General features: G+C 39.0%; 1 protein-coding gene across 1 annotated transcript; it reads left to right on the plus strand.

The window, feature by feature from the left end:
- Positions 1–74: 74 nt before the first annotated feature.
- Positions 75–25,059, plus strand: zcchc14 (zinc finger, CCHC domain containing 14). Its single transcript, XM_079345241.1, has 14 exons — positions 75–1,659; positions 2,984–3,211; positions 8,372–8,609; positions 10,915–10,985; positions 11,145–11,216; positions 11,418–11,485; positions 11,825–12,006; positions 14,361–14,397; positions 14,512–15,019; positions 15,226–15,323; positions 16,547–16,644; positions 16,776–16,925; positions 18,999–20,204; positions 22,339–25,059. Exons 1-14 carry the CDS (start codon positions 1,165–1,167, stop codon positions 22,392–22,394), a joined length of 3,507 nt encoding a protein of 1,168 aa, XP_079201367.1. The 5' UTR covers positions 75–1,164; the 3' UTR covers positions 22,395–25,059.
- The last annotated feature ends 1,626 nt before the right edge of the window (positions 25,060–26,685 follow it).

The raw sequence follows: 26,685 nt of genomic DNA on the forward strand, positions 1-26,685 counted from the left end.
TCCACTCTTTCTGATAGGCTAATAGACATCTTCTGTAGGCCTAACTAACTATAGTTTGCCGAGTGAGAGTAAGTATGAGTTGGGGGGAGGGGGGGCTGGGAATTTATAGCAAGTAGCCTAGGTAGACTACTTCAGTATCGTCAATTTAACGTGTAAGCTATCTGTCATTTTAAAGTCTAAGTAACTCAGCAGAGACAATTATTCCTTGGAGAGGATGGTGTAAGTGAGCGGACATTCATTGAGCCAATCACGAATGAAGCTTTGAAGATTGAAAGGATTCGCAGCCAATCAGAAAAGTCATTTCCTGTAAGGTGGGCTTTTCTTGCTTCCAGAGTTGGGATAAAGTTAAGAGCTTTGTTTTACTCCATTTCAAGACTAACGGTAGTTTGCAGGGCACGTTGAAGCCTACATGTTTCGAGAAATGCAGTCACAAACTTTTACAGATGGTTGTGTTTTATGTCGGACTCTGAACGTTGTCCACATCGGCGTCCGATGAGGTAATGTACCGAGAATGTAATAATGTTATATCCATTGGCAGCATCAGTAGTAGCTTCGGGCCACTACTATTTTGTTTATAAACGTCAACCAAAGCACCGACTAGCGGCTGGGATCTTGGCCGACGGCTCCTCTCGCATGCTGTGGAAAACCATGAGGACGGAGGCACAACTTTATGGAGAGGGATCTTTTTGTTATGTACAGGAGGGGTAGCTCATGTGAAAAAGCCTTTGTTTGGGCGATCACTTGAATGTGACAGAGTGTTTTGATTATCTCTGTCAATCTGCTGGAGCTGTTTCTGTACTTTTGGGGGGCTGGGGGGGGGGACGGTCCGACCGGCGGAGAGGGACACGGTGGAGGGACTCCTGGCTGCCGTGCTGCTTCTTCAATGCAAACCAGACACTTGGACTTGGTAAGAATGACGTCCTGAAAGGCGTGCAGCTGTCTGTCTCTACTTTCGTTTAATGGCTGTGTAGTCTCCCCTTTGTGGAAAAAAAACACAATAGTAACAGACATTGATAAAACTGAAAGTTGACAAACAAAGCTTGAACTTTATGGCCCTTAAAAAGAACGCTGCTTGCGCGCGCCCGAGCAATTACGCGCGTTCGCATTCAAACTTGTTATAAAGTTTGCTCTCGGTGCAGTTATTGCGTTAAAGTGTATGAGACTATGGTGGAAAGCCGGAGCTGTGTTCAGAGGGAGGGGGTGTACCGCTGGTTCTCTTTCCTCACCTCAGCCCAACGTGCAGAGTTCCTGTGCGGCCTTCTGGACCTCTGCGTTCCCGTAGAACTGCGCTTCCTCGGCTCCTGCCTGGAAGACTTGGCCCGCAAGGACTACCACTCACTTCGGGATGCAGAGATCAAGGCCAACAACCCCATCGACCTATCTGGCCTCACCAACATCACGGAGGAGGTGGTGCGCAGTAAGCTGCTGGTGTCCCTCGCCCTGCTGGGCTCGGACAATAGGGAGGCGGCAGGGGTTCTGTATCGGACCCTGACTCACATTGACTCTGTGATCAATAATTACGGCCTGGCGCTTAACGACGGGAGAACAGAGGAGCAGTTCCTCTTACTATTCACTATGGCTTCTCATCACCCAGCCTTCAGCTTCCACCAGAAGCAAGTACTGAGACAGCAGCTCAGCCAAATCCAAGAGATCTTGCAGGTGAGAGAGATGCACAAAGTACAGAGCCATTCATAAGCTCACACCTAACACTTTAGTGGTTACCAGGAGTATAGATTACATCTGTTGCATAGGCCTATAAAAAACAACTTGGAATCGGAAAGTCAGGCTTATAAGGGAATCAAACATTTTTAAAACTATTTATTAAAATTATTTAATAGAATCATTTGTCTACACAATCAGATGTAAAGTGAAGGATAGGTTTCAAAGTAGGAACTTTAATCATTTTAATAATTATCAGTTAATTAATATGCCATACTATTCCATTTGACAGTTTTAGCTTGGGAAATATTAGCTATTTAGCATTGTAATTACGTGATAAATAAACAGCATACATTAAATATAATATATTCTAAATTCTAAGTCAGTGCTGTTTATCCACTAAAGACATGAACAAAGTTTTTCTTTGTTTGTGTTGTCTTTGCAGTATGATTGAGTCTTGACTGTATACTGGGAGAGGGTTTAGTGAGATTCAATTCCTTGTTTCAAAGGCAACGATAGACTGGGATGAAACAACGCCTTGCTCTTGCCATTACCTGCCCTGTTTTTATCTCCAACCCATCCAATCCAAATTCTAAAAAGAAGTTGGAGAGAAAAGCATTTGGTGCTCATAAGTGAGTGGGTAAATTGTAACAAAAATAATTCTTGACATTGTTTTATCATATTGGTTTTCATGATCCACATTTAAAGCATGCTAAATTGCCTGTTTTTAATACTATTCTTCTAACATTTGTATTTTTTGAGCATTAAAGACACGTTTTCCAAAATGAGTAATTGCTAAAACATGTCATTTAACATGTTTTGTCAAAATTGTACTGACTCTTAAAGTGTTTTCCTGATTTCCAATCTGTTTTTTTCTCCACATCAACACTGAATACTCACAACGTTATCTTTATGCAACTATTTTACAGTGCTTCGAAGTTAAAACGTTTTTGTTAAGGATTTCAATTTACCAAGCTTTACATTCAACTTTTCAAAACTAAACAGTACTAATTCAGAAATCCAAGTAACGTACATTTTCTTGAACTGTTCAGGAGAAATGTGTATGATGAAAATGACTTGACATCTGGTTTGAAAACTATTGGGTTAGGGGTAGTTGGAGTAAGTGAAAATGGCAATAGTCACCTAAATGCATTTCTGATAGGTCAGTTTACACTTTAACAAAGGTTGGTATGAGACAATAACATAATAAATATTGTAATGAAAATACTAGACATTAGTTAATCATGAGATGACATAACTGAACATCTTACTTTTAAGCTGTCTATCTCCTTTGGTATTTTACTCAGCATGTTGGTGGTTGCAGGTGAGCACTGAAGCAGCAAGAGGAGCAGAGACTCCACCAGCAGGCCCTAGCAATGATAAAGCAGCCACCTGTTATACTCAGCCTCTTCCCCATGATCACAGCAAGCCTGCTTCCCTGCCATTGGCCTCATTGCCCCTCACTTCCTGCTCCTTGCCTGATGCCAGTGCTTCTCACCTGCCTATGCCTGCCAGCCAAACCTGCCATACACACTGCCCCTGCTGGCACAAGGTATGGACTATTCACAACAAAAGTTTACTTTAGAAATGTGCATAAAACAGCAGCAATTCTTCAAGAAAAAACACAAGATGTATTTGCCAGTCTGTGGTTCTGTTAGTTTTCTGAATGTATTATAATTTGATGGAAAAGCAACAAACAAACACAACTGAATAATTGTATTGGTAATTGAAAATAAGATGAAAAGCTCTGAGATCAAACTTTTGTTTTCAGTTGAGAATCTTACAAAAGTAATAATCTCTGAGGATGATTTACTGTGTGATGTATTTCTGTGGGATGAGAAGTTTCGCAACAGAGCTTTGATTGATTGAACTGCTCTTTGTTTTAACCACATCTCTAACTCCACTTGACACCCATGAAACTGGGAGAAACAGAGACTGCTTGCTTGCATCTGCACACTCTTTCTGAGGAACACATCTTGTGCTATATTCTTAGCAACATTTTTTTTTAAGCTTTGCTCAGTGCTTGGAATGTTTGTGTCCAATGAATAATGAATCCAATGAATAGGTCTGAGCCCTTATAGAGTCTGTTGTCCATATTATTTTTATAGGACCCATCTCTCCAGCTTAACTAAATCTCAGGAGATCTCTAAAGGCATGAATATGGTAACATATTGGCCTAGCATAGACCAAAAAAAAGTCCAAGTGTCCAATGTGTTATACTTTTACATACCCCATGATGGCAATGGGAAAATAAAGTTTGAATGGCTCAGGATCCCGTGGTTGTGGGATCATCACAGACCATACATCTCTTCACACTCCAGCCTTAATGGTTGTAACTGGTAATAAACGGTTAACTACACCAACCACAATGGTTGTGCAGTTTTAGAGGCACTGATTTATGCTCCAGGTTATAATATGCACAATAAGCTTCAGGCTGTCTCCTCTCCCAAGAGTGCCAAGGACCACATTCAAAGCACATTTTACAATAAAGAACATAGTAGAGGAGAATTATACAGTATGTTAACATTTGCTCTGTACTCTGAAGTTCATGAAGAAGACTTCAGACAATCGCATAGCCTCTTGATAAACCTTGTAATCATTTCATAAAAGTTGAGCCCGAAGACAAGAGTTGGTAAACAAACGTCATTTAGAAGAGGGTGTAATTCTCGAGACGAAGTCCTAGCCATCCTGGGGTCTTCAATGGTAAAAACCAACAACTACTGAGGTATCCACATCTGTGTTGTTTGCTGGAGGTGCGTTTTTAATTTAAATAATGTAAACGTTTTAAAGAAAATGCTCCCGATAGAACAGCTGGGAGTTATGGAGAAGGGGGGGATATATCTGCAGAGCGCTTCAGAAAAGAAAACAATAAGCGCTCAAGAAAGAGATTGTCCACAGATGCAAACGCACAATACTATCGCTGTCATTGATTTAAGTACACAAAAAGAGGAGCAAGCAGCGAATAAACACTATAGTTGCAGCTTTAACTTACGGTTGATGACGTACACACGTAGCAGCCATGTTGGATTCTAACTTGGGCTAGTAAATACGACTTCAGGAGGCGTTGCAGTTGACACTTCCGACTGGGAATTTCCCACTTCCCAGTTCAATTGGAACACAGCATTACACGTTTTGTTTTGATATGAAAGTTGTATGGATTACTAGATGAAAAACAACAGAAGAACAGAGACAATTTGGTGGATGAAGGTCTATCCCTGACAAATGAAAAATTCTGCCATTTGGACGAAGTTATGATTTGTTTTATCATAATTTTTGCTTTTCTTTGCAACACATATTGAGCAGCAGGAAGAAGGAGAAATGCTTAATCATGGCTTATTTATTTTTATTGCACATTGCAGATTGTATTGTGCAGGCGTATAATCTGGAGTTAAGGCATGCTGTTAAAGAAATGGAAATGGAAAAAGTTTAACACACATTATGTTGAATTTACTTTCTTCCATTCATTCACACAGAAATTAATAAACACTTACATGCTCACACACAGGCAGGCAAGCACACTGCTTAAACATGTGTGAGCAGTGAAGGGAAAGTACCCTGCCTCGACAGGAGCGTTTGTATTTAGTGTTTTGTTGCCCTTGGCTCCTGCTTAGTGCAGGTCAGCACATTTCTCAATGCTGAAATCAACCCTCTGTGGTGTGTTTATGTGTGTGTGTGTGTGTGTGTGTGTGTGTGTGTGCAAGGGCCTCTATGTTTGTGTGTGTGTGTGGGAGGGTGTGCCCATGCATGTGTGTGTGTCCCTAGTGAATCCCCAGGAAGTTATAAATGCTCTCACTCTCTCTCCCCAGCTCTCTTTCCTTCCCTCAGCGCTCAAGAGGAGATGACAGGTTTCATTGTTGACCAGAGAAATTTCAAACAAAGTTGACAGCTAAGCAATCTTTAGTAAGGCATGCATCTCCTTACATGGTTTAAAATAGCCACAATGCTATAGTGTAAAAGCAAGTGTGAAACGCTTGACTCTTTGCTCAGTAGAAGAAGAACCTTTATTTTAGATAGTCAGTAACGTTTTACTCAAAGATCAAATGTAAACTTATACAAAAGTAATGCACCTCAGTCATCACTTATGGGTCCCTCTTTGTGTGGTAGTTTGCAGTGAGTGTGTGCTCTTTGGGGTGATGAGCCCAGGGAGAGGTGTCCAGTTGTTGTGTTTACAAGCTGCAACTTATAATGCTGCTGACTCTACCTTTAATGTATTGTTTGGTTTGGTGTCTTCAGATATTGTTGCATACATTCATTCATACAAACATTGGGGCTTGTTCTGTCTACCAAATGTAAAGACATAGATAACAGCTTGTTGGTGAATTTATTAAAACATTTTACAGATTGGAGCCATATTTTTCTTCCTTCAATGTAAAGCAACAAAATGTTACTTTTCCACTTAAAAATAATCATTCTCATATTACAATTAATTTTATCAGGGAGAATGGTTTCTCTCCCATTTCCACAGAGTTTCCAGGCCACCTGTTTATGGCGCTGTCATTTTGGAAGCGGGGAAGGGTAGTCTCACGGGAAATGCGTACGGCTATATGACACTGGTTCACCACCAGCCTTCGGCTAAAAAGCCTATTTTTGGCACTGTTTGATAATGGCTGAGGCTAAGATACAGAATAAGACAGCGAATGAGGAAGCCAGGAAGAGAAAAACAGAAACAGAGTAATTATTAGACAGGTTTTTACGGGTTGGAGAAACCTTTGCGATACAGTAACCTGCAGGTGGGACACATTGCTATGCTGATGTTGGACAGTTGCAACTACAGTTACACTATCAGCCAGCAAGTTTGTAATATGATCTGTTTCATGATTGGAAATTAAATTTCTGATGGCAGAGTGTAAATCCCTGCAGATGTTATTTACAACAGATTGCAGGGTACAACAATTATGTCTCAGGTTTAAAAAATGAATAAATGCATTTTACAGCAAGAATGTGTCAGTTTCCTTGTCGATCTCCAATTGGTTTTATAAGTTTAGATCCTTACAAAGCTATCTCAGGTAGCACAAATTACCCTACAGACGACTTTCCTTTTGCCAACAAATGCGGGCAAATGCGGTTTGAGGGCAGTGCAGTTGAATTCAGAGACCTTCTAGGGCGCCAAAGTCAAACTGAACTGATAGTAATGTTGGTTAGCCTATATGATTATAGGACGCATGGACTTGTATTGGGAACCGGAGGTTTCGCCGGTTTAAGTCCTGGTGCGGACCAAAATAAATTCTGTTAGGGTTAGGGCAGACAGAGCGGAATTAGAGTATTGACAGTTTTCTCAGCTTTTTTTGTTCTGAAGAAACTTTTCTGAAAACAGTCACTTTGCTCTTAATTGCTGCCTTAAAGTCAAGTGAAAGGTAATGAAATGTAATGCTGGCATTGTCAACAGCTATTTTCCAACAGTTTTTTGGTATACATTTTGTAAAAAGAGAGCGAATTGGTCAATTCTTTTTGGTATTTCTTAACATCAAATGTGAAGATTTTCATTATTGTTGTAACTACTTAGGTGTAAATGGCATTATATTTTGGTATCTTATTAGTTACATTATGTCTTTATAAAGCTACATTAAACTACAGCTCTTTACTTACTGTGCTACTCTGCCTGCATGGAGTCTCCTCCTCCTGGATTTAAAAACAACTTGCATGACCTTATTCTAACATGAAGCAGCTGGGTGCTGAGTTGAATTTCATTTCAGCAGAATTTTGTGTGTGAGGTTCAGTGTTATAGACAGTTATATTAGAGTGCCTAATTTACATACATAAATAACAGAGCTATACTGATGTTTGTGAGAGAGTAAGAAGTGGTTGATTTCAGTCTAAAGTTTTTATGTGTTTCTACCATATGATTACTGCTAGCCAAGTTCAGGGACATTAACAAGAGTATATCGTAACTAAATTTCAACAATACTAATTTGTCTGTTTTTTTTCTGTTTTTTTCCTTTTAATCTTTCAGGCTGGTTCATGTTGACCAAATTAGTTCTTTTTAGCTACATTGCAGCAGCAAACTCCTTGCCATCTGCAAAAAAATACAGTTGGCAGGCTGGGCAAGTAACATGCAGATGTGGCAGAAGCACACTTTATTGTTTTCAGACCTACTGCCACATGCTGTGTGTTTGGTGGAACAGAGAGCCACACGCTGCTAACGTTGATAGAATGGTATATTTATGTTTTTATTAAGATAGCATTTAGAGCAGGGTTATGAAACTCATATTTCACCGGGGCCGGGTTTGTTTCAAACTATTTTTGCCAACGTCAATATGACTATACATGAATTGAGACTGCTGGGTTTTTTTTAAATACAAATACAAGGTACCAACCAGTGAGCACTTCATGTTAATACAAGAAAATGTCAAGAGAACATGCCAGACACAAAACATAGTGGTCTTCTCACAAGATATAAAAAAGAGCTTTATTTTAAGCATGCCAGTCCGGAACAGAGATTTTCTCAGGGTTTCCTCTGCAGAACTGTTAGGAATATGACTTTGAAACCACAGAAGAAGCAGGATTAACAATCAACTTTTTTCTGTTAACCCAAAAAAGAAAAACCTTGAGGACAGGACACTTTTTTTAAAGGTACCACAAACATGTTTTTTCGCAAACAAGTTATACTTGAGTTTATGTAATTCTTTTCTGTCCTGAATTCATTTACTCCTGACCTTTGCTCTATGGTTCTAACCTCCCTTTTTTTTTACTGTCTTTCGCCCCTACATTCCAGAGTCAAAGAAGAGAGGCCAACACAGTTGCAGGGCTGGTTTCTGGGGTCACCGTAGGACGTCGAGATCAAGTGGTCAGCCAGGAACTAGTTTCTCCTCTGTCAGACCTCCCTCCGCCTCCCCCTCCTCTCCCTCCTCCACCACCCCCCCCTCCTCCTCATACCTCTACTCCTCTACCTGCTGGGCAGGGTCCTGACTCAGCAGCACAAAGCAAAATCGACCTGGTACAGGCAGGAAAAGGTGAGCCATTTTCATCAGGTATTAGAGTGCTTCCACCTGACTATAATGTATGCATGGCCTCCACTGTACCCTCCAAGTGTGCGTATCAATATGAAGTCGGAGTGTTATGTTATACACCCAGTTAAGTCTGGTAGAGCAAGATATGGCATGCTGTCATATCTTCTGAACACTAAAACTAAGCTCAAAGAATGCTGCCCCTAGGCTTGTGTTTGTGTGTGTGTGTGTGTGTGTGTGTGTGTTTGTGTGTGCGTGCGTACATGCGCGTGGGTGTCTGCATCAGCCTGCACGTGAGTGTAAAAGAGGGACGAAGCTGAAATGTAGAAAGTCATTATAAGTACATGATTTATTTAAGTACATGAAAATGTAGTTAAAACAACTGAAACTTTGAGCAAGCTGTTGAATTATGCTATGTATCTTGTGTACCGCCGTGTAGCCCTTTATCAATAATGTTTCCTAATCTAATAAAATGCCTACTGTTGTGCCTCGGTGGACCATCTGCTAGGCTAGCCTTTGGTGCTCTTTATGAGAGGTTTAATCTTTTTGCATAATTCATACAACTTCTCATTCGTAGTTAGTTAGTACTAGTTGATATCAAGGACAACTTGGGTTGGCAGGGTTTGTGGAACTTAGAGCAACATTGTAGTCCCCAAAAAAAACACCCAACGTCTGTGAATGTTTTGTTTTTTTTTACAACCTAAGAACTTTGACATGCGCTTCCATACACTTGTGTTGATTAAAAGTGACAGTCTAGTAGGAGGACGTCAGAGTTAATTAAGAAATAATCTGATAATTGAAGATTTTCTGGAAAAAAATGCTTGGTTATCGATTTCAAGGCTATTTGCAGAAACAAGTTTGAGGGTGTGGTTGTTTTACACTCTGGGTGAAGCCAAGTGAATTTTACACCGACATTAAAACGTGCTGTTATCAACATCCACATGATTATTGAAATCACCTACAATAAATATTTTATTGGTGCTCAGGACTTTTGATAAACATTTTGATCGAAACTCTGATTAAGGGTCAGGAGGGCAGACTGGAAGTGAGAGACCAAGAACAATGCTTTCAAAAGAAGTATAATTCAGCTTTGGCCGAGGGTTAAATTGGAAGCCTAGAATTAAAAATAGCTGCCACTCCATCACCTCGGCCAGTTTCTCCAGGTATTAAAATGACTGGGAGGTGTGAACTTATTTGAACTAATGTATTTATCCTGAGACAGCCAGGTTTTAGTTTAACAAAGTAAATCAATATGACAATCTGGTATCAGATCATTTACTGATGGAGATTTAGAGTTCCAGTTTTAAAAATGTAATTGTAAGATTTTATTGCAAAACTGTATTTGTAGTTTTAATTTTCACTGTCCAGTCTGTTGTTGTCTTTGGTCCCCTGCATCTGTCTGTAACACAATACTCCACTATTTCACTACCCCACATAGTTGTCACCAAAACAGACACACACACACACATGCTCACACACACACACACACACACACACACACACACACACACACACACACACACACACACACACACACAAACACACACAAACACACACACACACACACATTTGTTGCTTTTATGATTACTTTTTTGTTTTGTTTTACCAACACACTAACACTATGATAAAAAAGGACAGAGAAAGAATATAGAAATAGTTAAACAATATTTCATGAGAGGGCGTTATTTCGTACTGAATATTAGCTGTGAGTCGTAATCATAAGCTGCTGGGCAAGTGTCCAAGATAATCACAGCTGTGCTTATATTCAGTACGTGATCACAACCTCTACAGTCATATTGCTTTTATACAACATGTGGTTGTATTTTTGCATTTTCTTCTGCACTGTTGCTACCGTGCTCTTGAATGTCCCTCGGGATCCATAAAGTATCTATCTTTCTATCTGTCTGTCTGTCCGTCCGTCCGTCCGTCCGACCGACTATGTTTCTATTCACCTTCACACATGTGAAATAAAAGCATTGTGATTCATTAATCATATTCAGAAAACAGGGCTGTTGTGGAGTGATGCACATTGTGTCTTGTCATAAGGGGCCCTCTCCATTTGCACCCATCACTGTGTGAACTAGGTTTATCATCAAACTCACAGCTGTAATGTTAAGGTGAAATGATCAGATACAGCAGCAAGCTTTGTGGTAGATATTAACCTGTGTAGAGTCATGAGAAAATACTCAAAGTGCAGACAACTGGCCAGTTCACATATTGCTCACTGTAGTTACGCTTGATAAAATAACTCAAGTACTACAAATGTGAAAAGTGTGGTTAATCAGCCTGTGAATCAATCTGCTACTTTCAGTGGAAATTGAGAGTGTGGTGTTGAGAGGAGTAACGCACACGTCTGAAGACATCAGTGAATATGTGTTTGAGGTGGGTCCAGTTTAATCACAGCTATACTTGTACTATTGATCCTGATCATACTTTTCTCTCATCATCATTTCTTTGCAGCTGTTATTTATACTTTTTCTACTCCATCACTCCGTATATCTCTTTCTCCTTATCATTTCTTTTTACTCCTCCCCCTTTCAGGTCAAGTGGTCAGATGGTTTCGTGTCATCCATTGTCAGAACTCAGGATGAGCTAACAGAACTGTTTTCTCAGGTAATCATTACTACCGATACACATTTCTTTTTTAAAGTTGCAAGCAAAAACATCTTTTGAATCTATCAATTAAGGTGTTTTTAAATGTTTGTGTTTCAAAGAGGTTCAATACTTGAATTCATCAGTGTCAAACATAATGACAAGATTTTCCATAACTTAGTTTTTGTATTTTTTTTTTAATGTCAAACTTTTCTCTCTAAGCTGTCACAGGCATTTCCTGATGAAGGATTAGAAAAATACCTCCCCCAGTCCATAGAGCTTGACCCCAGGTTAGTTCCAAGTGATTGAGCATTTATGTATTTCACCTTATTTATCAATCAATCTTTATTTGTGTAGCGACAATTACTAACAAGTGTTATCTTAAGACGTTTTACAAAAAGCTGGTAAAAGACCTTACTTATTGCTATATTACAAGACCCTAATCCATCATGAGCACTGCACAAGTAGCAAAAGTTACATTGGAAAGAAAACGAGTTCCTTTTAAGAGCTGGATATTATGTCTTTGAAGTGGCAACTGTTTCATATTACTGTAACACATCTTGTAGTTTTTCTATCCAGTTAACATTTCTGTGCTTCCTCTTTGGTGTACTTTGTATTCCTGTGTGTAGGTGTCTTACAGCTCTGCCCGGCCATGTCCTTCAGCACCAACGTTTCCAGCTTTTTTTCACCTCCACCAGGCCCCGCTCACCCAACTCCCCCCCCTTCATCCCATCCCCTGGTGGTCCGCCATTACCATCCTCTATACCTACAGCTCCAGTGGCTCCTACATATCCGTTCACCTCCAGCTCTAGTAAGTCTTTAGTCATTTTTGTCTGTCAAAGGTGTTTATTTTAAAACTTTTGATTTTAAAGGCATAACAATTATTTGTATTATTTACAGCACAGAGAAGAAAGACTAACAGAGAAGCTACTAATCAATCAATGTTTTTTTATAAAGTGGAAACTCACATCAAATGTTGTTTTATAAATGTTGCATTTTTAGGGGGACTTAACCATACTCTTTGTAATAATATATGTTTTTTTATTTTAATTTTTTTTAATGACAGTCTAATCTTAGTCAGTCAATGAACAAGCACTCACACTAAACATGCAGACACAGATGTTAGACAGACAGTAAGAAAGACAGATAAACTGAAAGAATGACTCACAGCCACAAGAACATCACTCCCAACTATGGTAATATTATAAAGTGAGATACTATATAATATAATATTTTACAATGATGGATAGATTTTCTACGTCTCACACGAAATTGGATCCAGCAGATTCTTTGAAACAAATTCATTCTTTAGGTGGGCAGCAGGGATACATAACAGATGGTCCCTATTTTTAAATGCTGGGCAATAAGGTGCCAACGAGGCACAGTGAAAGAAAAGAAAGATTAAAGACTTCATGTTTAGATATTGGAGTTGGAAGTGAAATACAGAAGTGAGAGAGCTAAAGAGGTAAAGGAAAGAACCAGGCAAAGTGTGCAAAGGTCTTGGATGGTGTGTGGTTGTGAAAAAGTGTGAGAATTGAGACTGTAAGCAGGCTTTTGAGTTTGCGTTTCAGAGGGACCTGATGGGGTCTATTTTGGTCTGGTGTGGGAATCCATTGTGGCGTATTTGTGTTGGAAAGCTTGAGTGTGATGACCTCATGTTGGTGTGTTGGTCTGTGTGTATTTGATACCGGTGTGACTTAATCACAATGTATTTTTAGCCAGCAGTAGTAGTTTAAATCTCTGTGAAGCATGCTTGTATTTTGTGTCCCTTCATTTTTAACCTGTATATGTGTGTGTGTCTGAACTTAAATGAAACCCTACAGAAACAAGAATTATATTACAGTTTTATTTTTTTGAATTGCTTAAGCACGATTTTCCCGTTTTCTCAAAACACTACACACAATTAGCACAACAAAAACACCCAATTAGCAGAATACATCAGACCCTTTGCTTAATGTAATACTCTTGTCAAAACTATACACCAATTTATAAAAACGAATTTTGTTACCATATGAAAGACTTCATATTACTTAATACTGTCTAAACCAGTTAAACACTGCTGTTCTTAACCTTAATCACTTTTAACAATTGAACTTGTCATTGATTGGAGTACTGTATTACACAGATAAAGTGCACATATTCACCAAAACACTTGACAAGACCAGTGCTGCAGACTGAGGAAAATACAATTTATTTCTCTCCATAGACCTAAATCAGTCAACATGGAGAATCACAACAAAACATGTCTGCAGTAGTGTAACCCAGCATAAAAAATTGTCTCCAGTACAGGTTAAAAAAATACAGAAATCAGTGTGCAAAATATCTGTTGGCAATCGGGGGCCCACCTCCAACAGAGGGCTTTAAAAAAATCTGTCTTTATGCACCAATTTGTGCATAAAAACAATTATGATCAAATCTTTTTATTAACATTCCAAGTGTTCATCAGTGTTCACACAACAATGCATTCATTTGAATACTAAACAAGTGGACTGAAGAGTTGTAATGTTTCAGGTCGGGATCATTTCAATGACAGATACACTCATACTGAGCGCTGCTACAGTACGCTACAATTAATTGTAATAACATGATAACCCATGAAAAACTTACACTTTGCTGTGCATATGTATATTTTTAAATAATATAAAAGAGAATAATAAAAAGAGAGTCACTTCCATTAAAAAAAAAACATTTTAAACCCATGTCCTATTCATCTGTAAAGACTCAGCAGTAACCCATAAACCTGTGGTACAGCTCATTCATTTAGTGCAAGATTGCAGTTTTTTTCTGCAGCAGAATAACCAATTAAGAGGATCTCCTCATTGTTAAGTGGCTTGATCATCTATTTGTTGGCAGCCCTACTCCAACAAAACCTTTTCCAAAAACGTTTTTCCTTTTCATAAGGGTGGTGGAGCGCAATGTTCAAAGTATTGGTCTACATTTCTGAAAGGTGTTCACCAGTATTGCGATCTGGCAGCATCATTTTCAACTTATAGATTGAGCCCTCATGTTATATGGATTTGGGCTCTGACATCAGAGAGAGAGAAATAGAGAGATCCTCGAAGTAAAGAAAATATTTTCCATGTACAGTATTTGTTTTTTTTTAATTTCAAACTGTTGAAGATGTGAAGCAGATAACAAGGCTCTTTTTTGTTTTCACTTCTTCAGATCTTGGCTGTATGGTTCAGCACAGAGGAACCAACAGGTAGGTTATTTTTCTCTCTTTCTTTGTATTCCTATCACTTATCATCATCATCATCATCATCAATATCAACATCTTCATCATTTCTGCCCCTCTGAACTGTCTTTCCCATCTCAGGGCAATATACAGAGTGGCCAGTGTCCAGCCTGTCATCAGCAATCAAAGCTCAGTCTTGACCCACCCTTCCCCTCACATGTCCTCCCTGCCTCCTCCTCTTCCTTCTTCCATACCTCCCCCCCAGCACTCCCCCAAGCTGTCCTTTTTCCCTCCCCCTGTGCCAGCCTTGCCAATTCAGGGATCAATGGCTTGCGGAGGGGATCCTTCCTCCTCCCAGTCACATGGTCAGTCCATCTCTTATTCTCAGCACCTCCCTGCACAAACCAGCAGTCAGTCCAGCGCACTGCCTCAGACCCTTTACCTGCCCCATTCCAGTTCAACATCCCACTCACATTCTCAGTCCCTTTTATATCCTCAATCCCATTCCCAGTCTCGTTCCCAGTCCCATCCACAAGTACCATCCCAGTCCCAGCCCAACAGCCCAGAGCAGAACGGAATCCTGGACTGGCTCCGCAGGCTCCGGCTCCATAAGTATTACCCAGTCTTTAAACAGCTCACCATGGAGGAGGTGGGTGAGCTTTTAGTTCTATCCTTTCATATATTTTTACTCAATGTTCCTTCTGTTATTAATGTGTATTCGTATAGGGTAGGGTATGTGTGTAATTATGTCTGTCCCCTTAAACTAGAAGTCATTGAAGATTATAAAAATAAGATCAAGGAATCTTGACTTCCATCACTGAATGCACAAGCCTTGTTTTGCTTTGTTACCTACAGTTTTTAGCACTGACAGAGGAAGACCTTGATAAGTACGACCTGACTCAAGGAGCAAAGAAGAAACTCAAGACTCAGCTAGAGCTACAGAAGTCAGCAGAGTAAGATTTTATGTATCCAAAATGTTATATTTGTGTCACCGTGAGTAGTGTATAATACCCTTCTGGTTCCAGCTTTAATATCAAGCCTTAGAAAAGTGTTGTGACAGCCCTAAACATTCCACAAGCTGAAGTAGGCATGAAGCTATATTACATCAGAGTTCAACAGTTATCTGAAGTTAAGGAACTACCTTGGACAAATGTGCAGTGCACCAAACCAAAATATTCACAGCTCTCAATATATCATTAAAAGCAACTAAAGGCACAGATAAGAGAAAATCCATATGGCCAGGACCTACCGATTGCTTTCCTTTTCCTATTGATTCACTCATAGTCATATGTTTTATTGTACAACATGATTAGAAAACCATATAGAAATTATCAAGGTTTCAAGGTTTTATTTATTGTTATTATCAACACAAACCTTGTGAAGCTAACAGAGATCAATCAATCAATCAATCAATCTTTATTTATATACTTATATATACTTATTTATAAACTGACCGATCAGTTGCTTTTTTCAACTTTGAATAAATAGTTTTAATGGACCACAAGGTGTCAATGGTTAACTAGCTTTAGGTGGGCTACAGAGATAAGGTGTACATCTGTGACGATAAACAGCAAAAAATACATTCAGAAAAATACACCAAACATGAACATGCAGGCTGATGTGTCAATATGCTCCAACTCCTCAGCATATACAAACCCCCATAGAGGCACAAACAAACATTTGCACACAACATAACTTAGTTTCTGACATGCAAGCCTGCTCCTGTTGTCTGTGGACATCTAAGCACACTTTGAACAGTTTTCCATCAGACGTGCTTGTGTGTGTGTTTTGTGTGTGAGCATGCTTAAACAAGACATTGAAAATGGAATTTCCAGCAGTGGTTTTCCATGGGACATTTTTTTCAAACACAATTTCAAAGAGCAGTAGGGATCCTGGGCAGACAGTGTCTCCCCCTGCTGGTGACAGGTTGACAATGTTTGACCCTTGTAAACAACTTAAAGGATTTAGCACTACAGAAAATAAAGGCCTGTACTAGTTTTTAAGATATTACGTTCTATTTCCTCTTTAAGTTCTTGTCTAACTTTTTTACGGAAGCGAACGCATAAACATTTGTTAAACAGCTTAATTACGTTTTTAAAGTAATTTCTCATTTGTATTTAGTGAACACTTTAATGTTGCACAAAATACATAAAACCTCTGTAAATGTGTTTTTCAGCAGGGAGATGAAGATTGAGAAGCGGTCTTGCAACAGCATCGCTAGGGTGACCCCTTCAAGTCACATGGGACATTCAACAAATCCAAACTCCACTGCAGGTAACAAGGCCTATGTATCTCAGTTCTGCTCATTTAACATTATTAACACAGATTAAAGTCATTCATAGATGTGAAACCAGACAAAATAGTAGCTGCCAAAATCCAAAACTGTGGTGTACATGTTTCCGTAGAGCTTCAGGTGGAGGTGGATGCTGTGCCGCACCATCACTTTGTCTCAAAGGACATCAGCTCATCCTCAGGCTACTCAAGCTCCCCCTGCTCCCCCAAAACACAACTATGCTGTGACTCCACTTATGATAGGACCAGAGACATTCATCGGCGTAAGTCCCAAAACTATTGAATTTTGCAGTCATAACCCTAAAAACGAGGACAGGTGAAGTTTTTAAAATGCTCTAACTGCTAAGTTCTTGTCAATTCAGTCAATTCTCGTTCAAGTACAAGGTATTATCAAATTTGAGTGTGCAAAATGCCAACTGATGCATTCATCTTACATCCTACACATTCAATTAGCCTTTTAACATCTCCTGGTAGTATGGGAAGAAACAGCCAAGATTTAAAAAAAATACATTAATTTCATACATTTTAATTGGAAAGACTGATCCTCTGGTGCTGACGCTAATATTCCCCATCTCCCACCCTGTTCTCTCACTCTTTACATGTTCTTTCCCCTCCAATTACTCTTTTCTGTCACTCTCTCAAGAACCCTCACTTTCAATAATGAGTCAGGGTGTTCATAACGATCGATTGACTTCTGAGACAGCGTCACATTGTGAACAAACGAAAGAGGTGATTTATTGTTTTATGCATGCAGTCAAATAGGGGGGCATTTTTGTTAAGATCTCTAAAGATTAGGACCCAAAAGCAATGACTCAGATTCCAGTGGCAATCAGGTGTCTTCAATAAGAATCAGATAAAAACACAGTGTTAGTGAGGGGGAAGGGGTGATGTGTCCAGGGATCCCAGTGGTGAAGAGTTGTGCTTGGTCCAAGCGTGACGTTATTCTAAAAATCCTAAAGTGTTGTTCCTTAGTGTCTCCTGAATAGCAGTACCTAGCGGGGGAGCAGGCAGGTAGACGGTTGAGCATGTGAGTAAATATGAAGTGAATCTGTAGTGGAAGATCCCACAAAGGAGTTAGAATCAAACAACCTGAGCTTAGCTATCAAACACTACGGCCACAAGCTTTTTAAAAATCACCACACTGGTGAGACGGAAGAGTCTGGCAACAATGCAGAGGAAATCTGGAGTTTATATACAGCCAGGGTTGATTGAGATGAGCTTCACCTGCTGCCTGCCCACTACACACAGACTGACAGGGGAAAGAAACATGAGGATCACATACAGGGAATACAAACAACACACAAAAGGAAAGGAAGGACCTGTCATGATAGGAATCGTGACAATTTTCCTTTTTTGTGTCCCTAACCTGGGGTGATATTGCTCCTATACATGCTACATACTTTTTTTTCTGTAAACCTTTATTTATAGTAACTAAGAAAAAGGACTTAAGCTTGTTGTAAGCGCTTTTACACAGAAGGTCACACCTACCTATTCACACACTGATGACATGTAAAGTGGCTCTCAGTATTAGCGTATCCCATTCATAGACATTTATACACCACTGATAAAGCAGCGGGAGCTACCTGGGGTTAAGTTGCCCAAGGACACATCGAACATGTGGCTATAGGAGCTGGGGATTAAACCCTAACCTTCATGGTTAAGAGATGAGCGACTCTGATAAATTGGCATGAATTATACCATTAAAGACAACCTGCATTATTCCTGATATAACTTTACCTCATGTTACTGCTGAAGCTAACATGCAGAAGCCACATAATACAAAAGGGAGGAACAGCAGCACATAAGTTAAAATATAAAAAAAAACAGGCACAAAATTCTACTTAATAGAGACCAAAAAAACTGTCTAATAAGAAATCAAGATATGTATAGCTTTTTGAATCACTGAGTTGTTTACTTTAAACACATTTCAGTGTTTTCTTGACATTTGTTAACTTTTTTGTTGATAAAAAACGGTGATTAACAATAGTTAAATAAAGGTTACTTAACTGTTTGCCTCAAAGCGGCTCAAGATTCTGTTGTCTGAGGACAGTACAGACCTTAGGGACCTTTAATGTTTATCAGTTATTTAATTTTGTGCAATGATTAGCCAAAGGGGCGAGGTGAATTCTAAAGGGGTAAATTCCAGCAGCCAGATACATGTCGTAACTCCAGATGATGTCAACAGGGCAGTATGTTAGCATCCATTGCAAGGTTTTTTTGTTATGATTTTTGTATAATGGGAGGAGATGGATATGCTTGTGCATATGTTCATACCGTTAATAGATACCAATTATTATGATTATTTTTATTTTCAGAACACTATATCTGTGTTACAGGTGTGTCTGGTCCAGACACAGCAGGGGTTGGTCCAGAAAAAGACAGATCCTGCCACTTCGTGTTAAACTCCAGCTGCCCCACTGGCTATAGCCGCCCAACCGCCCAGGTCCTACCTGTCCAAACTGATCCAGCATCCTCTCTCCCTCCCTCCTGCTCCTTCAGCCTCCCACAGTCTCCCTACCACCCACAGGCTAGTTACCCCCAGACACTGCTCTCCCCAGTCTCAAACCCAGCCCGCATCTTGACTTCTCCTCGTAAGCCAAGGCCTCCCCCACTCTGCACTGAGGAAAGGACAAAGCCAATGGGCTCTGGCTATCTATCAACCAGTGCCGGATTCAGTAAGGGGCTAAATGTAGGGATTGGTGTGAGGGTGGAAAACCTGTTCCCCGGGATCAAAATGGATGGCTCCACCAAACTACAGGACTCGTTAATTTGTTGTGAAATGGCAGGAGGTGCCGTGGGTCTAATGGTAGAAACCAGTTCTGCTCTGACTTCAACATCCAACAGCCTGCACCATGTCTCCCATCCCCCTCTGCACTTTCACCTCTCTTCCTCTTCATCACCCTCTTTGTCTGGATATTACTCGTCCCCACCTACTTCATCTGCCTCCTGCTCTTTCTCTTCTTTCTTATCCTCCTCATGTCCTTCCACAAAGACTGGCAGCACAGGTAATGGTGAAGGCTTTATTTCCGTTGCAACGGCAAACAGTGTTCCCATTGATGCAGTGCCATACTACCTACCACAGCCTACGTCTAGTCCCTCCTCTTCCTCCTGCTCTGGTTCTTTATTGGATCAAAGTTCAGGTCACCACCTGTCTCTGTGTGTCTGCAGCTCCTGTGGTTGTCGGGGTAACTGTGGTGCCTACAGTATGTTGCCTGGATACACAGCGACTGGCTACCTGCAGTCGTTCTCAGCCTGCCCCTCCCTCTTTACTCTTGGCCCTCTTTTCCATTTCAGTCCCTTGGTCACCTCATCAAGTGCTGGTGGCACCGGAGCTACTTCTTTCTCCTACCCCGTGAAAATGCCGCCTCCCCTCTATGGAAACAGTCCGATTTCTCATGAGCAGCAGCAGCAGGGCTTTGCCTTCTACCAGTCTCACAGCATGCAGAAACAGCCAGCAGTAAACCTGTCTTGTTATAACTGCGGTGCCAACGGACATCGAGCAGAGGAGTGCAAACAGCCCTCCATGGGATCAGCACAGCAAGGTCAGTGACAGATTGTGAACTCTAAAGAGTTTTTTCAACTCTTTCAATTTTTGGGTTATTTCAACAAAAAATAATTTTATGACTGGGCCATTTAAAATAGATTTTACTAAGTTTAAATCAATTTTCATGAAGAAGAAAAAAAAATCAAAGACATGTCATTAAACTTTTCAAGGACAATGCAGCAGTATTTCAACTAGAATGTGAACATGCTGCCATGGACAGCTGATAACATAAAGATTATTGCTGGTAGATTGGCAAATAAATTATTGTAAAAAAATATACTTTTATTAAAAATGTACTTTATTATAAATTCTGCTCACTGCAGACTTGAGGCTGCCTTTAAAAGTGTTTTATTCTTGTAAAGACACAATAAAAACTTATTATTTCGGTTTTTGAAACATACAGACTATATATGCAATATTATTACCGTAATATAAATGTAGCGAAAACCCAATATATAAGCTATTATATAGCTAATACAAGCTTTGTGAATATATTGAGGGATAATGACTTCCTAAAATGAGAGTCCAACTATCTCAGGCTTGTTGTTCTGAGCACCATGTTCACACTGACAGGAAGGTTCTTCCTTCAGTTTGCATGTGTCACTCAGAGCCTCCAACATGTCTCAAACATGTTCTTTTTATGTTCCCCGAGCTGAATGACAGACTTTCCAAGACTAAAAAGACAAGATTTTTTTTCTTCTTTTTTTTAAAGATTTATTTTTGGCCTTTATGCCTTTATTATAGAGGGAGGAAAGTGGACAGAGTCGGAAAGGTGGAGAGAGTGGGGAGAGACATGCGGGAAATGGGCCACAGGCCGGACGCGAACCCGGGCCGCCTGCGCTAGGACTGAGCCTCAATACATGGGGTCGCGCGCACTGCCACTGTGCCACTGGCGAGACCCCCCCCCTCCAAAAAAAAGACAAGATTTTTTGCAAACAAAATTTAATGGCAACGTTTCAGTGGTCACAGCATTCATAAAAGCCTATTTTGACAAATATTTGTACTGTACATGTACAAACAGGAGCAGGAATTAGAAAACTAATAATACCTCCCCCTTTCTTAATACAACATATGTTAGTGTAATACTAAATCAAATAGCTAACTTCATTGAATGAACAAAACACACTACATCAATCAATTACAGTCATCTTAATGTTTGATTGATTCAATAAGATCATCATTTCCCATGACTTTTTCTGTATGCATTCTTTTAAACTGAATAATATTAGAACAGCATTTTATATCATTATCCGCAGAAGTAGCTGCTGTGAGATCTCCCATTAATTCTATTAATACTTAAAATGAACGGGATTGCAACATGAAGATTATGTATAATCGATAATCTCACGTAATCTAGAAATCCAGAGGGCCTTATCTGCATTTCTCAGCACAACACCTGAAATGTTACGTTGGAGTGTTTTAATTTGTGAATCAATCAAGCCACCTTAAATGTTAAAATGATACCTGAATACTGTGTTTGTTTCTATTTTTTTTAATCTATTGCGACATACACATAAGTGAGCGCGCGAAAAAAATGTCGATGAATTTTATCTGGATTATGCAAACTGTGAAAATGGTCCTCAGTAGACGTGCTGCCGGAGCACACTATTTATGGTGGTGATGTTTGTTCAAGAGGTAATCTTACTAATGCTTGTCTTGTCCTGGAGCAATGTCAGTGCAGGCCAGCCTTTGGGAGAGGGGGAATCGTGCTTCGGCATGGCACTGGGCAGTTGTGTCTTGTGTGAGTGCACCTTCAGTAGATGTTTTACTCAAACTTTTCTTTACAATAGTAAAAATTGAATTCTCTGTTTCTCCAAGAAACATTGACTGCAGAATTTTACTCCCACCATCCTCAATTCTCCTTCATAGAGATAAATATCTTTAATTAAATTGAAAGGAAATCTGTGGTCTCACAGACACTTTCTGGTGTGACAGGGAGGTGGAGGCAGGCTGAGATAAAGGACCTGATGAGCATGTGGTCTGAAAATATGTTCTGAAAGTCGTTTTGCAACTTAAAATAGCTTTTTCTTTTTTTTAAGAGGACTGTTTGCAATACTGTTTGCATTTATACAGCTGTTTGGGTAATTCAGTGCTTTAACACAATGATTGCATTTCTCTGTTATGTTTCACAGGAACTTATCGACTGAATTACTCTCCTCACTCTGACAGTAAGGACTCAGCGGACTAACAAGCAGAAACACCAGCAGATTTGACCTGAATTACTCCTGATATAACTGTACCTCATGTTACTGCTGAAGCTAACATGCAGAAGCCACATAATACAAAAGGGAGGAACAGCGGCACACCACTTTTGGGTGTAATGAGATAACTTTTTGTAGACCTTGGATCCAAACGAACTGACCGCTTGTATCTTTTATAATTCTTGTACAACAGTTACAGGTAGTACGGGAAAAAATGAGGTGGCTCAAAATGTGTTTGTAATTAAATGTGCTTTCATTCCTCTTAATTTCTCCTATATTACAACCAAACTTCACAAGGATGGATAGATTTGTAGTCTCTGTAGTGCTTCATGCTATATAGCTTTGCCTTAGCCTCAGAACAAATGTTTTAAACAGGCATTAAGTTACATGTTTCCTATGTTGCCTTACGACTAGAAAATCTCAAAATATGCCTCCCAGCCTACAGTTGGGCTATAGATAAAGGCAAATTACTTCATTATCAACATAGCTATAGGGGCTCAGCCAAGGACATTTTGTACTCGTAAAATACACACATATTATAAAAATTAAGAAAGCAAGATTTAACTCATTTTGTGGCAGACATACAGCAAGTCTGATATTGAAAAGTGGCAGAGTAGGGATTTGAACTGTTTCTTGGCCCTGGAGTCATTGGTGAAGGTAACTTATCTGTGGATAGAAGGAGGAAAAACCTAGGCTGGCAGATTTAATAAAAAAAAAAAAACCTGATACCACAAATTGTAGCTCGATGGCCATTATGATCATCAAAATGAAATATGGTAATATATTGACTCTGAACAAGTGAAAGATAACAGTTGTAATGTTGGACAGTAACAGAACCTCTTCTAGGTAGACTAGCAAGAGGAATAAGGATAGTGTCAAGCTATTGATGATGGTGATTTGTAGTCCATAGACTGAAAGGAATTTTCGCAGGTTTACAAATGTCACATCTGATTATGGACAAACCTGTGTCAGAATTCAATAAGATGGGCCAAGCATCCAAACTTCTGGCATAAGAAATAAAAGGAATCAATTATGGCTTTTGAGTGACCAAGGCTCTGGGGAGAACATAAGAGCCTCAAATGTATGAAAAGCAAAACACAACATATGAACAGTTTTAAGTGGATGATGTTTAGACAAACTGTGGGTAAAATGGTACAAGTGACAGAGGAAGCTAAGTACAACAAGTACTTTAATGGCATTGATTGATAGTAGTATTGACAAACCCAGGCTACCTACCCTACCACATGACCTCTAAGGGTCCCACAATTGAAGTGTGCAGACAGGTCAGCGATAGTTGGAACATAACCTGGATTACAATGTTCCATATTTATGGGAATTTTACATGATTATAAAGAAACGTGATGTTGTACATGAAAGTCAAAGTGTTGTGAGAAGATTATTGCACAATGAATATAATAAAGCCCAAAGTGGAAAAGTAATATTGCACACAAAATGAAATATTAATGTAATATTGTACATAAATATGCGCGTAATCTTTGTCCATGATAATGAACATCATACAGTCCAGTAATGAAAGTTTGTGTTGCACTTTTTATGAATACAGGATCCATACATTATATTGTAAACATTTTAAATCTTTTCCTGCTGTATAGAATGATTATGAAGGCCACACCAGAGTTTCTAGGGTCATTCAAACTGGATTGCCATTTCCTGAGTGCCACTTTGACACATGATGTATCATTCATCATGTCGATCTAAGTCAATGTATGTTTTGTGGCTGGACAATGATTGGAAAACTTTTTCTTCCTCGAGAGTAGGAGAAATAGAGGGTTATTGAAACAAATTCATTATATTTTTTACTCTTAAAACATCTTCATTTTGTTCTTATTTGATTGAACTTATCTTTTATACACGTCATGCTCTGAACACATGTTCTTAAACTTTGTTACTTGGATTCAGGGGCTACAATCTCAAATGTACAGGATTTATGTAAATAACATTTTAGAATGACTGAGTTGAAGCAAGTTTTTATTTTTATGATTTGCATTATATTCAAGTTTATTTCTGTGGATTAGTTGCTGGGCAGGACCCAGAGTTTTACAGACACAAAGACAGCTGGTCTTTTTCGATGAAACTACCTGTACTCCTGGAGGGCACAGCATATCACGTTTATTTAAAATATCAAATATGGAACAATAAGTAAGAAGAGCTACTTCTGAATTAGACAAATTGTCGAAATGTGCTTTTATAATGTTATGCGAAAGAATGTTTAATATAACCTGTATCAAACAGCACAAATGTTCATTGAACTTTCTTGATAAACATGGCTGTATAAAAACCATTTGTTCCAAAGTTGCACAGCAGAAAATGATGATACCATGTTTCATACAAAAAAAAAGCCTTTTATTTTGTTCAGCGTTTGCCATATAATTCATCTTGTGTCGGGTTTTTGAAACTGTCTTTAACTGTCTCTTTAAAAGCAAGTAATTTGTAAGAGTCGGAGTTAAAACCAGGTTAAAAAAAAACTCAAGCATGCATGTTGCTTCATCTTTAATAAATGTGCTTGTTGATGTTTTTGTGCAAAACTCTGAATGGTTCACTCTTTGTTCTGATTTTATACTACATACTGTGTTTAAAACTTTGACAGATAAAGATATTTGGATAATAAAATATTTTTTTTGATTCTTATAACACTTTGTGTTTCTTATTTATCATGTGAAAGCTATCTACTGTCTCAAGAGATGTGTGCATTTAATAATTTGTTTTCTGCGCTAAAGCTGTTTTTCTTGTTCCCACAATTGGCTTTTTTAAATTGTGCTATACAGATCTGTGGTAATGATTCAGTTATGAAAGAATCATGTTGGCAGCTTCTTAACAAGCACTAATAAGATAAGCATAAGATTCCACAGTATGCTAAATCCAGGTGCACTATTGAGTTTTAAATGAATGAATTGACTTTATTGAGTTTTGGTGGAAAAATGTGAAAGTTGAATAAGTGAAACAAGTCTATGCTAAAGTTTCTATACTGAATACAGTATCTTTACTGAAGGAAAAAAATGTGGACCCTGGAACACTGTTTAGAGCTAAAAAGCTACCAGGAGAGTTATGGTTTAAATTTTGTGGTCGCCCATCATCTCCAAACATTGTTCCAGGGACCAAATCTTCCTCTGAGGACAGTTTGTGTATAGAGTTATGAAAATATACCACCGAATCTGTACACTTCTCTCCTAAAACTACATTGTGCACCTGAAAGTGACATCCCACAACTCACAGTTAGGAAAAACTGTGGAAAGAATTAATAAATGATTGGGCTTAAGGACGTTTTTGGGCTGAAGTCCCTCCTTCATGAGTAAGCCTGGTTTACATTCTCCTGGACGTGGGTTGATTTATCTTAGTTATTTGACAAGGGAAAATTAACATCCCTCACTTTTAATTGAGATGTACTGTACTTTTAAAAAGTAACATCATTTTACTGCCACCATTAAGGATATTTGTTATTAGCAATATTGACATTAAATATTGTTAAGATCGTCCGTGTTACGTATTTGATCGCAATTAATTAAGGTACTAAAATGAATTCCTTCACATAGACTAATATGTATTAAGGTTTTCGACATACTATTTTCTCCCTTTAGGTGCACTGAATGTAAGTTTCCTTTAGCACTTTTGAGGGATCATTTCAATTAATAAATAAAAAACTTTTATAAGCCTCAGTTGACGAGTCAAAATAAATACTCACTTTCTCACTCCAAAACTTTAACTTTAATGACATTTAACTGATGTCATTATGTCCTCGATCTGTAAGTTCCTTTTTACATAGTTAAAAATGTCATAACGTTTAATCTACCAGAATGGGCTTGTTTCATTTCAAAATAAATGTAGGCTGGTACACAGGAAGTAAAGTTCCTTCAGTTTTTCAACATTACAAATATAGCCTCTGCACATGGGACTCGCGCTCTACTGACCCCAGCAGTGCCATTCTGTGAAATAGTTTACATCACTGGTTCACTTTTGTCATTACAATCTGGCCACACTTAAATTTTTTCTATAATGTACCAGTTATTATGAGCACATTTGTTTCACAATTCAAATAAATTGAAGACAGTATTATAACAGAAGGAGTGAACCACACAGATGATCTTTCTTTCTTGTTTTATTGTTTACAAAAAGAAACAACATAAATACATTAGAGTAGACTATGTGATATTGCTGAGAATGGTGGATTTGTATGTGAAACAAAGGAGCAGGCAGAAAAGAAAGCTCTAAAACAAATGCTCCACCCCTCTGTAACAAACACACAGTGGCTTTCACTTGTCA

This window comes from Symphodus melops (assembly GCF_947650265.1).
Source record: "Symphodus melops genome assembly, chromosome: 6".
NCBI lineage: Eukaryota > Metazoa > Chordata > Actinopteri > Labriformes > Labridae > Symphodus > Symphodus melops.

What these genes read in the sequence shown, in the direction of transcription:
- zcchc14 (XM_079345241.1), top strand. Translation starts at nt 1,165, where the DNA reads ATGGTGGAAAGCCGGAGCTGTGTTCAGAGGGAGGGGGTGTACCGCTGG. An exon ending in CCTGGTACAGGCAGGAAAAG is followed by an intron (nt 8,610 to 10,914) that starts GTGAGCCATTTT and finishes TGCTACTTTCAG; the next exon opens with TGGAAATTGAGAGTGTGGTG. An exon ending in GACCAGAGACATTCATCGGC is followed by an intron (nt 16,926 to 18,998) that starts GTAAGTCCCAAA and finishes TCTGTGTTACAG; the next exon opens with GTGTGTCTGGTCCAGACACA.